Source organism: Rhinoraja longicauda, chromosome 20 (genome assembly GCF_053455715.1).
Source record: "Rhinoraja longicauda isolate Sanriku21f chromosome 20, sRhiLon1.1, whole genome shotgun sequence".
Lineage (NCBI taxonomy): Eukaryota > Metazoa > Chordata > Chondrichthyes > Rajiformes > Arhynchobatidae > Rhinoraja > Rhinoraja longicauda.
In genome coordinates this window covers 9,034,707-9,051,933 of record NC_135972.1, presented here as the reverse complement: position 1 = coordinate 9,051,933, position 17,227 = coordinate 9,034,707, and the positions used below count along the sequence as shown (strand labels likewise).

General features: G+C 44.0%; 1 protein-coding gene across 9 annotated transcripts in view; it reads left to right on the top strand.

Annotated features, from left to right (window-relative positions):
* cadps2 (Ca++-dependent secretion activator 2) overlaps positions 1–17,227 on the top strand; it is a 454,296-nt gene that overhangs the window by 329,792 nt on the left and 107,277 nt on the right. For 4 of the 9 annotated variants that reach the window (XM_078416923.1, XM_078416918.1, XM_078416917.1 and 1 more), the window contains 3 exons: positions 3,826–3,889; positions 9,579–9,702; positions 10,071–10,091. In XM_078416923.1, coding sequence (XP_078273049.1) covers positions 3,826–3,889; positions 9,579–9,702; positions 10,071–10,091 — 209 coding nt within the window. The remainder of the gene's footprint in view (positions 1–3,825; positions 3,890–9,578; positions 9,703–10,070; positions 10,092–17,227) is intronic. The other 5 variants (XM_078416922.1, XM_078416921.1, XM_078416924.1 and 2 more) reach the window with 2 other exon arrangements.

Sequence of the window (17,227 nt, the reverse complement as noted above, 5' to 3'; positions counted from 1 at the left end):
GACCCGGGTTCGATCCCAACTACGTTTGCCGTCTGTTCGGAGTTTGTACGTTCACCCCGTGACCTGCGTGGGCTTTCTCTGGGAGCTCTGGTCTCCTCCCACATTCCAAAGATGTACAGGTTTGTAGGCTAATTGGGTGGGTATAATTGTGAATTGTCCCTAATGTGTGTAGGATAGTGGTAATGTATGAGAATCACTGGTCGGCGCAGACTCGGTGGGCTGAAGGGCCTGTTTCCATGCAGTATCTCTAAACTAAACGAAACAAATGTCATAAGTTCCTGACAGATTCAGAATGAAAGACACAAAAAACTGGAGAAACTCAGCGGGTCAGGCAACATCTCTGGAGAAAAGGAATAGGTGACGTTTCTTGGATTAAACCAACATCTGCCGTTCCTTCCTACAGATCCAGAATGATGATCAGGAATTTTCATTGTCACATGCACCTATGTACCTAGGCACAGTGAAAAATTTTGTTTTGCATATAATCCATTAGAATTTACTATTATACATTTGCACTGGATCTGGGATCCTGAACTAAGATGTATCTAGGTGCTTATGTATAGTGATACTTGTGCTGAACTGGACACAAAAATGAATTTCACTGTTCCTCAGTACATGAGGCCATTGAATGACCATTGAATCTTTGGTATAAACCAACACCTGCAGTTCAATTTTACTGCATTTTAGTAGAGAAAAATATATTTGAATGCTTGATTTGGTATAGTAATTTATTCTGACATACTTTTGACTGATTCTGACATAGGTTGCAGGTTGTTAATCAATCTTTGACTGGATTCCAATTTGTTTGTTAATTATTTTGTTGCAATTTTCCTACCATATGTGATAAGCATTTTATAAAATAAAGTTCTGATGCGTTAAGTGTGGCCAAACTGACTTTAAGTGCTTTCTGCATTAATTGTTGTCTGATATATTTTTCAATCACTTGGTTAAGTAGAAACAAAAGTGCACTTCAGAGAGACAAATGTGGAAATAGGTCCTTCGGCCCACAGAGTCCATGTTGATCATCGGTCAACCATTCACACAAGTTCTATGTTATTCCACTTTCGCACCCACACCCTACGCGCCAGGGTCAATTTTACAGAGACCAATTAACCTACAAACCCGCACGTCTTTGAGATGTGAGAGGAAACTGGAGCACCCGGAGAAAACCCACGCAGTCACAGGGAGAACGTGCAAACTCAACACGGGCAGTGCCCGAGATCAGGATCGAACCCGGGTCTCTGGCGCTGTGAGGCTGCGGCTCTAGCAGTTGTGCCACTCTGCCGCCTTACAAAATGCATTGCTTGCAGAAGCGTTCACAATCTTTCAATGCAGCTGGAAATGAATGTCTTTCCTTCAATAGGAGAAAAGTTCATGTAAACCACCTTTCCTGAAGCACTTGGAGATTCACCAACAGTTGTGGTGTGGAATATTAATAAAAAATGAAGTTGTCATTGAAATCGGAGAAATATCCATTTTCCTGTCATGTGCTGCAAACGTTTTCAGTTCACACAATGAAACTTATTTTGCAGGAAAAAGTCTTTCAGACATTTTCGGTGATTGGGTTGCTGCAATGTTAGCCCTCTCTATCTGCACCGTACATTTAGAATATGATAAAATAATCTTAATATTTAACTTCCATTCGCCATCTCTTTTTCTTTCCTAATTCTGCCCATTATATTCCAGTGATTTTTGATTTTTTTAAGGTGAAATTCCTCACCAATTCACAAGGTGTTTCTGCTCCTAATGTCCATTTGGGTTTAGCTTAACTTAGCTTAGCTTGGAGATACAGTGCAGAAACAGGCCCTTCGGCCCACCGCGTCTGCGCCGAACAGCAATCCCCGTAGTCTAGCACTATCTGACAGGATAGAGACAATTTACAATTTTACCAAAGCCAATCAACCCTCAAACCTGCATGTCTTTGGAGTGTGGGAGGACACCCGACCACACGGGGGAAATCCACGCGGTTACAGGGAGAAGGTAAAAACTCCGTACAGGCGGCACCCATAGTCAGAATCGAACCTGGGTCTCTGGCGGTGTAAGGCAGCAACTCTACCGCTGCAACCCCTTAGAAATTCGTTGCATAACAAATAGCCACAATAAGTGTTTGATCAGGCGTTAGATTATACTGCAGATGATACTAAGCTGGGGGGTAGTGTGAATTGTGAGGAAGATGCAATAAGGCTGCAGGGTGACTTGGACAGGTTGTGTGAGTGGGCGGATACATGGCAGATGTAGTTTAATGTAGATAAGTGTGAGGTTATTCACTTTGGAAGTAAGAATAGAAAGGCAGATTATTATCTGAATGGTGTCAAGTTAGGAGGAGGGGGAGTTCAACGAGATCTGGGTGTCCTAGTGCATCAGTCAATGAAAGGAAGCATGCAGGTACAGCAGGCAGTGAAGAAAGCCAATGGAATGTTGGCCTTCGTAACAAGAGGAGTTGAGTATAGGAGCAAAGAGGTCCTTCTACAGTTGTACCGGGCCCTGGTGAGACCGCACCTGGAGTACTGTGCGGTAATTTGAGGAAGGATATTCTTGCTATGGAGGGCGTGCAGCGTAGGTTCACTAGGTTAATTCCCAGAATGGCGGGACTGTCGTATGTTGAAAGGCTGGAGCGATTGGGCTTGTATACACTGGAATTTAGAAGGATGAGGGGGGATCTTATTGAAACATATAAGACAATTAGGGGATTGCACACATTAGAGGCAGGAAACATGTTCCCAATGTTGGGGGAGTCCAGAACAAGGGGCCACAGTTTAAGAATAAGGGGTAGGCCATTTAGAACGGAGATGAGGAAGAACTTTTTCAGTCAGAGAGTGGTGAAGGTGTGGAATTCTCTGCCTCAGAGGGCAGTGGAGGCCAGTTCGTTGGATGCTTTCAAGAGAGAGCTGGATAGAGCTCTTAAGGATAGCAGAGTGAGGGGGTATGGGGAGAAGGCAGGAACGGGGTACTGATTGAGAGTGATCAGCCATGATCGCATTGAATGGCGGTGCTGGCTCGAAGGGCTGAATGGCCTACTCCTGCACCTATTGTCTATTGTCTATTGTCTATTAATTATGGTGAACATTTCAAAGGCCAATTGATGCAAAAGGCATTAAATACTGAAGATGGACACAAAATGAGGGAGTAACTCACCGGGACAGGCAGCAACTCTGGAGAGAAGGAATGGGTGATGTTTTGGGTGGAGACCCTTCCTGCATTAAATACAGACCTCATTCTGTTCATATTAAACAGGAGGCTTAAATGGGAACGCATGTCAGAAATAGGAGTAAGTCCTGCAGAGTTTCTTTGTAAAGCCACTGATTTTGGCCTACAGATCCATCAAAGTCAACACCTCACATATAGAAATAAGTGTGTGTGGCAATAAGACCAGAGTTTAGATATATGACCCTCAGTGATAATCTGAATATACCTAGAACAGTTCAGCTGCAAGGCCTCCAAAAAACCTCATTACTCTCATCAATCAATGAATGGCGTGCCTTCAGATAAATGAATCTTCCAGTTTTTGAATTATTCTCAAGATCCATGTTGCTATTCGGTCTCCTGGGATGTTGCCCTTCAAATTAACTATCTTTTAATTAACCAATTTTAAAGCACATTTCATAGACTATAATTATCATTGAGTTAATTTTTCAAAGTAAAAGAATATATACTCATACAAACATAAATGTAATGCAATTTGTTTTAATCAAGTACAATCTGTTCCCTGCTGATTCAGTATTGGTGAAGCCTATTACATGGAAGCCATGCTTAAGTCTGCCCTGACCCATGTTGTTTATTGCTGTTTAACTTTAAGACGTCTCATTCCTTTTGTTACTCTCCTAGGTACTGTTTTCCTTTCGGAAGACCAGAAGGAGCAGTCAAAGCCACCCTCTCATTGCTAGAAAGGGTAGGTTCAAATTATCATGGAAAATGTCAATTCGGGGTTCGTTTGCATGCTTTTTAGTTTAGTTTAATTTAATTCCGTTCATCGTCACGTGCACCGAGGCACAGTGAAAAGCTTTTGTTGCGTGCTATCCAGTCAGCGGAAAGACAATGCATGATTACAATCAAGCTGTCCGCAGTTTACAGATACAGGATAAAGGGAGTAACGTTTCGTGCAAGGTAAAGTCTGATTAAGATAGTCCGTAGGTCTCCAATGAGGTAGATGGTATGTCAGGACCACTCTCTAGTTAGTGATAGGATGGTTGAGTTGCTGGGAAGAAACTGTCCCTGAATCTGGAGGTGTGCGTTTTCACACTTCTGTACCTCTCACCTGATGGGAGAGGGGAGAAGAGGGAGTGGCCGGGGTGAGACTTGTCCTAGATTATGCTGGTGGCCCTGCCGAGGCAGCGTGAAGTAAAGTTTTTCTTGCATGCCTCCACCAGAACTGATTCAAAACGAATTACAGCCACTATGATCAGACACTAATGCTGTCAAGCAGATAACTAATATTATGGCAAAATTGTTTGTGATAAATTTGAACGCTTTTGATGTAAAAGGCAAATGGTGAAATGGACAGGGAATGGCAGATGGAATTTAATCCTGATATATGTGAGGTGAGATGAGTTAATACGATACATAAATACTATCAAGTCAAACTTGAGTACATTAGATAGAGCAAAGGTGAATATACAGAGTGCAGAATACAGTTCTCAGCATTGTTGCCCATTAGTTCCATGGAGAAAGTCCCATACAATGGGGTGGAGGTGAATCAGACAGTACTCGAGCTTATGGAAGGACTGGTCAGAAGCCTGATAATAGAGGGGAACAAGGGGGAGTCCAGAACAAGGGGCCACAGTTTAAGAATAAGGGGTAGGCCATTTAGAACTGAGATGAGGAAAAACGTTTTCAGTCAGAGAGTTGTGAATCTGTGGAATTCTCTGCCTCAGAAGGCAGTGGAGGCCAATTCTCTGAATGCATTCAAGAGAGAGTTAGATAGAGCTCTTAAGGATAGCGGAGTCAGGGGGTATGGCGAGAAGGCAGGAACGGGGTACTGATTGAGAATGGTCAGCAATGATCACATTGAATGGCGGTGCTGGCTCGAAGGGCCGAATGGCCTCTTCCTGCACCTATTGTCTATTGAACTATTTCTGAGTCTGGTGGTGTGTGCTTTCACGTTCTGTCCCTTCCGCCAGACAGGAGCAGGGAGAACAATTCATGAGCGGGGTGGGACAATTCTTTGATTGTGCTTTTGATATTGATTATGATTTTGATTACGATTATGAGCCAAACTAATTTCATCTGCCAGCGGGTGATCCATATCCCACAACTCTTGTGGCAAGGTGGCGCAGCGGTAGAGCTGCTGCCGTACAGCGCTAGAGACCAGAGTGCGATCACGACTGTGGGTACTTGTCTGTACGGAGTCTGTACGTTCTCCCCGTGACCTGCATGGGTTTTCTCCAAGATCATCGGTTTCCTCCCACACTCCAAAGTCGTACAGGTTTGTAGGTTAATTGGCTTGGTATAAAATGTAAAATTGTCCCTGGTGTGTGTACGGTAGTATTAACGTGCGGGGATCGCTGGACGGTGTGGACTAAGTGGGCCTTTGATAAGGTCCCACACAGGAGATTAGTGGGCAAAATTAGAGCACATGGTATTGGGAGTTGGGTATTGACATGGATAGAGAATTGGTTGGCAGACAGGAAACAAAGAGTAGGAATAAACGGGTCCCTGTCAGAATGGCAGGCAGTGGCGAGTGGAGTGCCACAAGGCTCGGTGCTGGGGCCGCAACTATTTACAATATATATTAATGATTTAGATTTTGGAATTAAAAGTAACACTAGCAAATTTGCAGATGACTCGAAGCTGTGTGGCAGTGTGAACTGCGAAGAGGATGCTCGGAGGTTGCAGGGTGATTTGGACAGGTTGAGTGAGTGGGCAGATGCATGGCAGATGCAGTATAATGTAGATAAATGTGAGGGTATCCACTTTTTGGCGGCAAGAACAAGGAGGCAGATTATTATCTCAATGGTGTCAGGTTAGGAAAAAGGGAAGTGCAATGAGACCTGGGTGTCCTTGTATACCAGTCACTGGAAGTAAACAAGCAGGTACAGCAGGCAGTGAAGAAAGCTAATGGCATGTTGGCCTTCATAACAAGAGGATTTGAGTATAGGAGTAAAGAGGTCCTTCTGCAGTTGTACAGGGCACTGGTGAGATCACATCAGGAGTATTGTGTGCAGTTTTGGTCTCCTAATTTGAGGAAGGACATCCATGCTATTGAGGCAGTGCAGCCTAGGTTCACAAGGTTAATCCCCGGGATGGTGGGATTGTCATATGAGGAAAGATTGGAAAGACTGGTCTTGTATTCACTTGAATTTCGAAGGATGAGAGGGAATCTTATAGAAATATATAAAATTATAAAAGGACTGGACAAGCTAGATGCAGGAAAAATGTTGGGGGCGTCCAGAACCAGGAGCCACACAGTCTAAGAATAAAGGGGAGGCCATTTAAAACTGAGATGAGAAAAATCTTTTTCACCCAGAGAGTTGTGAATTTGTGGAATTCTCTACCACAGAAGGCAGTAGAGGCCGATTCACTGGATGAATTTAAAAGAAAGTTAGATAGAGCTCTAGGGGCTAGCGGAATCAGGGGTTATGGGGAGAAGGCAGGTTCTGATTATGGATGATCAGCCATGATCACAATGAATGGCGGTGCTGGCTCGAAGGACCAAATAGCCTCCTCCTGCACCTATTTTCTATGTTTCCGCTCTGTATCTCTAAACTAAACTAAGCTCCCTGCATGTGGCTATCTAAAAGCCTCTTAACACCACTGTTGTATCTACCTCCACAAACAAATCTGACAGCCTGTTCAGGGCACCCATCATCCTCTCTGTAATAAAATCTTGCAATGCTCATCTCTATTAAACTTTTCCCCTCACATCTTCTTTAAACTTTGCCCCTCCCATCTTAAAGCTATGCCCTCTGGTCTTTGACATTACCATTAATAAAATCTCATGTGATCTCATCCTTTGTGATTCAGGGACGTGTTGGATATAGCTATCCTAAAAACATACTAGAAAATGCATGACCTTCTTGACATGAGCTCACTTGCTTGTTCCACCCTGTGTGAAACTTGTACTGCCTTCGCTTATTGATTCAACCAGTTGATATCTGGTAGTTAAGGGTCATTGCACAACTTTGACTACAACCTTCGATTCCTTAAGGTCTTTAAAAGCCCATGAAGACGGCTGTAGCCGGCTTACCTCTCATTGTATCATCTTTTGTCATTCAACCAGTTTCATTCTAATTCAGAAAGTCACTCCATTCCACTTTCAATTGTCCCTGTCTTTCATTCAGCATTAATGACCTTGTGCATTTAGTTCCCAGCTCTGATTGTCTTGCGGTCCTGGTTCCATAATAGTGATCATGACATCTGTGGCCAAATTGAATTTGTCGCTTTCGTTCTTTCGTCGTTTTTCTTGCACTCAATGTATCTGCAAAGAATTTTTATTCGGGTTAAATATCCTGCTCTACAATTTTTTTAGTTCAGAGATGCAGCGCGGAAACAGGCCCTTCGGCCCACCGAGTCCGCGCCGACCTGCGATTCCCTCTCCATAACTCTACCCTACACACACACACACGGGACAATTTTACATTTATACCAAGCCAAGTAACCTGCAAACCTGGACGACTTTGGAGTGTGGGAGGAAACCGGAGCACCCGGAGAAAATGCACGCAGCCACAGGGAGAATGTGCAAACTTTGTACATACAAGACCCATAGTCAGGATCGAACCTGGATCTCTGGCGTTGTAAGGCAGCAGCTCTACCGCAGCACCACCATGCCACTGCCACTGCCGGAATGGCGGGACTGTCGTATGTTGAAAGGCTGGAGCGATTGGGCTTGTATACACTGGAATTTAGAAGGATGAGGGGGGATCTTATTGAAACATATAAGATAATTAGGGGATTGGACACATTAGAGGCAGGAAACATGTTCCCAATGTTGGGGGAGTCCAGAACAAGGGGCCACAGTTTAAGAATAAGGGGTAGGCCATTTAGAACGGAGATGAGGAAGAACTTTTTCAGTCAGAGAGTGGTGAAGGTGTGGAATTCTCTGCCTCAGAAGGCAGTGGAGGCCAGTTCGTTGGATGCTTTCAAGAGAGAGCTGGATAGAGCTCTTAAGGATAGCGGAGTGAGGGGGTATGGGGAGAAGGCAGGAACGGGGTACTGATTGAGAGTGATCAGCCATGATCGCATTGAATGGCGGTGCTGGCTCGAAGGGCTGAATGGCCTACTCCTGCACCTATTGTCTATTGTCTATTGCCACCTGAAAGCTATATTCTTTAATCTTTGATTTTTCCATCTTGGGGAAAAGGTGGCTAACCGCCGAACCTATGTATCCTTCTCATAATTTTACATGGTTTAGTCTAGTTCACTTTTGTTTGAAGATACAGCGCGGAAACAGGTCCTTCGGCCCACCAAGTCCACACCGACCAGTGATCCCCACACATTAACACTTTCCCACACACACTAGGCACAATTTTTACTTTTATACATTTACACCAAGCCAATTAACCTACAAACCTGTACGTCATACAAACCTGCATGGCAGATGCAGTTTAATGTGGATCAGTGTGAGGTTATCCACTTTGGTGGTAAGAATAGGAAGGCAGATTATTATCTGAATAGTGTCAAGTTTGGAAAAGGGGATGTACAACGAGATCTGGGTGTCCTAGTGCATCAGTCACTGAAAGGAAGCATGCAGGTACAGCAGGCAGTGAAGAAAGCCAATGGAATGTTGGCCTTCATAACAAGAGGAGTGAGACCGCACCTGGAGTACTGTGTGCAGTTTTGGTCTCCAAATTTGAGGAAGGATATTCTTGCTATTGAGGGTGTTCAGCGTAGGTTTGTTAGGTTAATTCCCAGAATGGCAGGACTGTCATATGTTGAAAGACTGGAGCGACTAGGCTTGTATACACTGGAATTTAGAAGGATGAGAGGGGATCTTATCGAAACATATAAGATTATTAAGGGGTTGGACACGGAAATATGTTCCCAATGTTGGGGGAATCCAGAACCAGGGGCCAGTTTAAGAATAAGGGGTAGGCCATTTAGAACGGAGATGAGGAAAAACTTTTTCAGTCAGAGAGTTGTAAATCTGTGGAATTCCCTGCCTCAGAAGGCAGTGGAGGCCAGTTCTCTGAATGTATTCAAGAGAGAGCTAGATAGAGCTCTTAAGGATAGCGGAGTCAGGGGGTATGGGGAGAAGGCAGGAATGGGGTACTGATTGAGAATGATCAGCCATGATCACATTGAATGGTGGTGCTGGCTTGAAGGGCCGAATGGCCTCCTCCTGCACCTATTGTCTATTGTATATTGTCTTTGGAGTGTGGGAGGAAACCGAAGAACTCGGAGAAAGCCCACGCAGGTCACGGGGAGAACGTACAAACACCGTACAGACGACAAGCACCCATGGTTAAGATCGAACCTGGGTCTCTGGCTGCTGCACCACTGTGCCAATAGACAATAGACAATTGGTGCAGGAGGAGGCCATTCGGCCCTTCGAGCCAGCACCGCCATTCAATGTGATCATGGCCTATCATTCTCAAGTCACACCTTTTCTTAATAAGTCAAATTGATTGTTTCCTTTGATAAAGGTACTGATGAAAGACATTGCCACCCCAGTGCCACCTGGGGATGTAAAGAGAGTGGTGCGGAAGTGTCTGGAGAAGGCGGCTTTGATCAACTACTCTCATCTTTCGGAATATGCCAAGATAGAAGGTTGGTGTTTCTGATATAGCTATCCCGCGCAGACCAGAGGGAGAAGCGGCTCCATTAAATGAACACTCTGTGACAGGCCTTTTCACCCATTGAGCAAACCCAGGCCACTGCAAATGCAAATGCCTCATTAAAATCCCAGCTGGTGAACTGTAGTATCTTCTATTCACAACCTTAATCTGCCTCATGGGGTTTAATTCCAGAGCTGAAACCCTTTCAACACAGCTTTTCTCTTTTCCAGTCGTTTGTGAAAACCTTGTTAAGTAACTTGTCCTATTATTTTACATGGCCTGAAGTTATGGTCTTTTTTAATCATTAATGCCTAATCTACATTCTCCTCTTTATGTTCCCTCTTTTTTTGCCACTTCAAGCAGCGCATGGAAAAGACCCAGGTAAATGGAAGCAAGTGTGCATCAATAGATGTGTAGGGAGGAAGTGCAGGCGCTGGGTTAAGCCGAAGATAGACACAAAAGTGCTGGAGTACTCAGCGGGTCAGGCAGTGTCTCTGGAGAAAAGGAATAGGTGACGTTTTGGGTCGAGACCCCTTCTTCAGACCCGCTGAGTTACTCCAGCCTTTTGTGTCTGTGCATCAATAGATGATTGTTCCTCCTAAGCAGCTTCACTCAATATCTCCCGGATATTTCACCCGGATTGTATGTCAGCGTGTCTTTTTTTAAAAACCGAAGCAAGGGTGTTATTAATATCTTGATGTCTCCAAATGTAGAGGGCAGCATTTTGTGCAAAGATACCGTGTACTGCTTGTGTTGGTGCCAGCAATTTCTCCAGGCGAGTCCAGGATTTCCTTGCAAGTTCACAAGCGTGTAGAAATCCTGAGCTTTTCACTGTTCAATTTACCCCCAACTCTTCTCCTATCCAACTTGCCCATCTGGCAGCATCGAGCAAAACTGTATCAGTTCCTCAGCGGTTGAACTGGGTGATTCACCCATTAGACTGGTGCAAGGCTAGACACAAAGTGCTGGAGTAGGAAGGAACTGCAGATGCTGGTTTACACCGAGGATAGACACAAAATGCTGGAGTAACTCAACAGGGACAGGCAGCATCTCTGGAGAAAATGGAGTGGTGACGTTTCGGGCCGGGAACCTTCTTCGGACTGATTGTCGGAGGGGGTGGGAACTGGAAGCAAGAAAAGACCAGGAGAAATCAGGGCAGGCAACAAATTAATCCTTGTGGAGGAAGGAACTGCAGATGCTGGTTTAAACCGAAGATAGACACAAAAAGCTGGAGTAACTCAGCGGGACAGACAGCATCTCTGGATAGAAGGAATGGGTGACATTTCGGGTCGAGACCCTTCAGACTCAGTCAGGATGGTGCCCTGTTAGATCTGGAGAATCTTGTTTTACTCCACTGCTACTAGTAGACTAGAATAGTGGTAAGGTAGCAAGTTGGTGTTAATATATCTCAATGTTCTTAAAATTGATTTTGCAATACACGTTTTGTTCGTTAATGTTTTAATTTAATGTTACTTTATTTTAATTTTATTTTTTCATCCAGATTTTTTCAATTACTTTTATACATTGTAATTACTCTGCCTAATAATTTTAAATCTTTTCTTAAAATATACCAGTTAAACCAATTAAATTTGATTAAGTAATCTATATAATTTAAAAAACCCTAATTTGTCTGAAACTTTTGAAATGGCATCGATTATTTGTGGAGTTTGTACGTTCTTCCCGTGACCTGTGTGGGTTTTCTCCAGGAGCTCCGGTTTCCTCCCACACTCCAAAGATTTGGCTTCGGTAAAATTGTAAATTGTGTCCAGTGTGTGCAGGATAGGGTATAGTGTGTGGGGATCGCTGGTTGGCGTGGACTCGGTGGGCCGAAGAGCCAATAACTGCGTTTTCTCTGGAACAAAAACTAAGAAACAAAATTGAGTTTGAGGGTGATTTAAAAACTTTCCAAATAGCAAGCTTCCTCACGATAGATTTGACTAAAATGAACGTTTACATTTTGAGAAGGAATTTTGTGATCAATAAGTAAAAAGGAGTGCATTGATCAATACTTTCACTTTAGACTTTTCGGGATACAATGTAGGAACAGGCCCTTCATCCCAACTAGTCCGTGCCGACCAGCGATCACCCCGTACACTGGCACCATCGTACACACTAGGGACATTTTACAATTTTACCGGCCAATTACCACAAACCTGTATGTCTTTGGAGTGTGGGAGGAATCCGGAGCACCCGGAGAAAACCCACGCGGTCACAGGGAGAACGTACAAACTCCGTACAAACAGCACCCGTAGTGCACATTTGCACCATCAATGAACATAGAACATAAAACAGTACAATATAGCAGAGGAACAGGCCCTTCGGCCCACAATGTCTGTGCTGAACATGATGCTGAGTTCAATCCTTATGTGCCTGCACATAATCTATCTGCCTCCATTCCCTTAATATCCATGTACCTCTAAAAAGTCTGTTAAACGCCACTACCATAACTGCCTTCACCACCACTCCCAGTAGCACGCTCCAGGCAACCACCACCCCCCGTGTAAAAAAAACATGCCACGCACATCTCATTGAAACTTTTGCCCCCCTCACCTAAAACCTCTCACCTTTGGTGCTTGATATTTCCAACATGGAAAACAGGTTGTGACTGTCTGCCCTATCTATCCATGCCACTCATATTTTTTACATAACAGGAAATTTGTCTGGGCCATTGCAGAAGCATCGATACTGTTCCTAATATTAGCACAAGATTAACGCTGGAAGTGAAATACATCTAGATAATTCATTTGTAAACAGGATGCTCTGAGAAGACATGTGTAATTGAACAAATTCTACAGAGATTTAACAGCTAGGCATATTAACGACATCTCATGAGATAATGCAAGGTGGAACGCACTGGGGCTAAAAATAGTAAATGCGAATCCACAATGAAAAGTAAATTGTTCAGTAATGTGGAATAGGAAAATGATTTGTGTGCTAATTGGCCAAAGCCAAAAATGTTATCAAATGATGTTAATTATTATCAAAGCAAATAAGAGCTTTGCTGTATTAATGAGTGTTAGCTCACACTCTGATCCATTAGTGAGATTAAACTCATAACTTTCATTTCCTTTCAATAGCCTGCTACTTAACAGGTTTGTTCAATGTTGCTTTGCACACTATTTCAACTCCCTCATCACTGTACTTATTTTAAACAGGTTCATTCAAAAGTATTCCACCAAGGAATTTTGACCGCACTAAGTCCAACACCTACAAAAAATAAAAACCACAAAAAAACATTTTTTTCCCCCAGTTTATCGCAATGTATAAAATGCACAGAAATTGGTTAGACTAAAAAGATGTTAAGAATAATGCAAAAGATAGACACAAAAAGCTAGAGTATCTCGGCAGGACAGGCAGCATCTCTGGAGAGAAGGAATGGGTGACGTTGCAGTCTAGTCTACTCAGTCTACTCAGCGATTCAATCATGGCTGATCTATCTATCCCTCCTAACCCCATTCTCCTGCCTTCTCCCAATAACCCCTGACACCCATACGAATCAAGAATTTATCTATCTCTGCCTTAAAAATATCCATTACCTTGCCCTCCACAGCCTTCTGTGGCAATTGTTTGTCCATAGCACACTTTATTATCACTCTGCATCTCCATTATTTTTTCCACTTATGATTTATGATCCATACCCAGTTGCAAAGTGAAGAACATAAGGTAGTTGGCTAGAAATTCTACCGCCTCTTAAACTTTTGACCCGGACCATCAAAATACATTTGTGGTTTAGGCACAAGATGAGGCTGAGGAGGTTTGCTTGGGGGGACATTGAGGAGCTGCTGCTGGGAGATTGGTTGGTTGAGAGACGTACATTTGCCAGAGATTTAGATAGGTATTGCAGGCTCCCACTTTATCTCTGACCTGTGAGGACCATTTTAGTCCAGAGTTCCCAGTGACAGACTCCCTCGGGTCATCATCATCATCATATCATCATATATATACAGCCGGAAACAGGCCTTTTCGGCCCACCAAGTCCGTGCCGCCCAGCGATCCCCATACATTAACACTATCCTACACCCACTAGGGACAATTTTTACATTTACCCAGCCAATTAACCTACATACCTGTACGTCTTTGGAGTGTCACGGGGAGAACGTACAAACTCCTTACAGTGCAGCACCCGTAGTCAGGATCGAACCTGAGTCTCCGGCGCTGCATTCGCTGTAAAGCAGCAACTCTACCGCTGCGCTACCGTGGTCAAGTTCCCACACACTAGAGTCACAAAGTGCTGCAGCGTGGAAGCAGGCCCTTCGGCCCAACTTGTCCACACCTCCCCACATGTCCCAGCTACAGCAGTCCCACCTGCTTGAGCTTGGCCCATATCACTCCAAACCTGTCCTATCCATGTACCTGTCTAACTGTTTCTTAAACATTGGGATAGTCCCTGCCTCAACTACCTCCTCAGACAAAAGTTAAAAGAACTATTCCTCCCAAGATTATTCCATGTGTCTAAAATAGTGATTAAAGCCAGTCTTTTTTGTCATCCAAATTCAGTAGCTCTTTGGAAAACTTCTGAAACACATGCGACACAGTGGCGTAACGGTAGAGTTGCTGCCTTTCAGCAACAGAGACCCGGGTTCGATCCTGACTAGGGGTGTGGTCTGTATGGAGTTTGTACGTTCTGCCTGTGACCTGTGTGGGTTTTCTCCGCGATCTTCTGTTTCCTCCCACACTCCAATTCTTATAACCAGCATCTGCAGTTATTTTCTTATAACCAGCATCTGCAGTTATTTTCCTATACCAGCATCTGCAGTTATTTTCTTATTGTACCAGCATCTGCAGTTATTTTCTTATACAGGTTTGTAGGTTAATTGGCTTGGTATCATTATAAATTGTCCCTCGTGTGTATAGGATAGCGTTAGTATGCGGGGATCGCTGGTCGGCGCGGACTCGGTGAGCCGAATGGCCTGTTTCCGCGCTGTATCACTAAACTAAACTAAACTTAACATCATAGTTCAATAGTCATGGGTCCAATCAATATGGCACAGACATCATAAAATGCAAAGAGGGTGGTATGTGGAACGCTGTAAGGTATGTTCATACTTGTGAATTGGATGATTCGTATAACATACGTCTCTGCCGAGAACTGTCTCCCATTGACAGCCCCCTTTAACACGCCAGTTAGACAGGAGTGGTATTGAACCCACAGTGTGGCCCGCCGAATGTATTGTGAAGTACTGAGAAGTAATGCTATCTTTGTACCGATTCCAAGGTTGATCATTTGCCTCAGCTACTTGAGCCTCCGTCTCTCCAGTTTATCGTTTCAGCTGCACCTTTTCAATGCTCCAGCAGCCTTGCTATGTGGCCTGACTGGCCCGTTGTTCACTGCCGGTCACCCATTTGCACGTTTAAGTGCTTTCCCCCCCCCCCCCCCATTATTTTGTCCAATGCTTGTTTCTGAACTATTCACAGTAATTGAACAGCTCTGTTGAGACTTGCATTTCCATTAATATAGCCTTTCAAAGTGCCCTTTTACCAACACTTCCATAATACTGCCAACGCTGTTAATTGAACTGCTGGAGCTGCCTGGAGCCAGTGGCCTTAGTGCAGTTCATTCCTTTCAAGATATTGTGCATTTTGTGCTTCATTGCTCTCCTTTGCATCAGCCTCTTCATTATTCTATTACATGGTTGTTGTTTGTTCTCTCTCCCTCGTTCTTTTTTTAAAATTATATATACGTTAAAACATCATCTTCCTCGCCTGAATATCACAGTGCAGTCACCCAAGTCAAAGCAGCTTCCCTGGCAGCTTTTGCCAGCCCAAAAGCAGACCAGCGCATCCAACCTGAAGCAAAGCGGCACTCCTAAGCAAAACACAAGTACAATTTCCTTTTTTCTCTCCAGCAACCTTTGGCAAAGTAGTTGACGTAGGGTGTAGTTGATTTGCGTGGCTTCTGCATGTTGGGATTATCTTAATTAAGCATTCAAGGTCTTTCCTCTCCTGTTGTGTGACAGAAAACTACCTTGTGTGAGGCAAGTGCCAAGGCTTTCCTCCCCTGCCTTAATTTCATTGCCACAACGTCCCGAGGAGTTTGCGTAAAATCAATTGCTGTTTGAGATGGTGTCTCATCCTATTGGTGGTGCAGCGGTAGAGTTGCCGTCTTACAGCGCCAGAGATTCGGGTTCGATCCTGACCACGGGTGCTTGTCTGTACGTTCTCCCCGTGACCTGCGTGGGTTTTCTCCGGGTGCTCTTGTTTGCTCCCACACTCCAAAGACGCGCAGGTTTGTAGGTTCATTGGCATGGGTAAAGATTGTAAATTGTCCCCAGTGGGTGTGGGATAGTTTCCAGTGTACGGGTGATCGTCGGTCGGCTCGGACTCGGTGGGCCGAAGGGCGGCGGGTCTCTAAACTAAACTAAAACTAAACCAAGATTGGCCCAGTGAGGGCTCCACTATGGCGGTCTTCCCACTCAGAGCGGTTTCTGGGGATTAGATTTTTAAAAGGTTAGTGTTAACAAGCTGGCAATTGGCAAAGATAATTGGGTTTTAAACCTATTGCTAATGATGATAAAATGAAGATTTGTGTCAGATTTGTAACAGCCTCACTGGAGTGTGCCTTTTGGGAGCTTTGTATTACTCATATCATAGCCAAGGTCAGTGCTTATTTCATAGCTCATGTTAATGCGTTCCATGCATCTGTCTGGCAGTGGTAGTTTTGCACTGCGAAGATAAATTACTCTCAGACGCCTGGAATAGCTGTTTGGAGAGACTGTGAACTAAAGCTGCCAGATATGAAGAAGTACAAAAGCTATTAACTGTCGAGAAAAAAATTGAAAAGGAAGCAATACTTGCACTTGTGATGAACATAGCGTTGTTAAGTATGTCAGAGAGTAAACATTGCTAGATTAAGTAACGGTCTGACTAGTTAAGGACCAAAGAGTGTGTTTTCCTCGGTTGTAGTGAAAAATAAACCAGTTTTCCCCACTTTATTCACACTTTATTCAGTATTTTATTTTAAGAATCAAAATCACACCATAGAAAATGATCACAAATGCAAATCTTTGATCAGTTGAACAATTTATTGTTCACATCAAGAATTGTCATGAGGTATTACATTTTAAAATGACTTAGATGTATGGAGAGACAATGGTATGTAAATTCTTATGTCAAGTTTCGAGATAAAGGATGGAGACAGTCTGTTCGGCCCACCGAGTTCATGCTGACCATTGATCATTTCACACTAGTTCTGTGTTATCCCACTTTCCCCTCCACTCCCTACAGTCTAGAGGCAATTTTACAGAGGCTAATTAGTTCAATTTAGTTTAGAGATGCAGCGAAACGGTGGAAAGAGGGCCTTCGGCCCACCGAGTCTGCGCCGACCAGCGATCCCCACACACGAACACAATCCTACACACACTAGGGACAAGTTACAATTATACCAAGCCAATTCACCTCCGAACCCATACATCGTTGGAGTGTGGGAGGAAACTGCAGCTCCTGAAGAAAACCCACGCAGGTCATGAGGAGAACGTACAAACTTTGCACAGACAGCACCCGTAGTCAGGATCGAACCT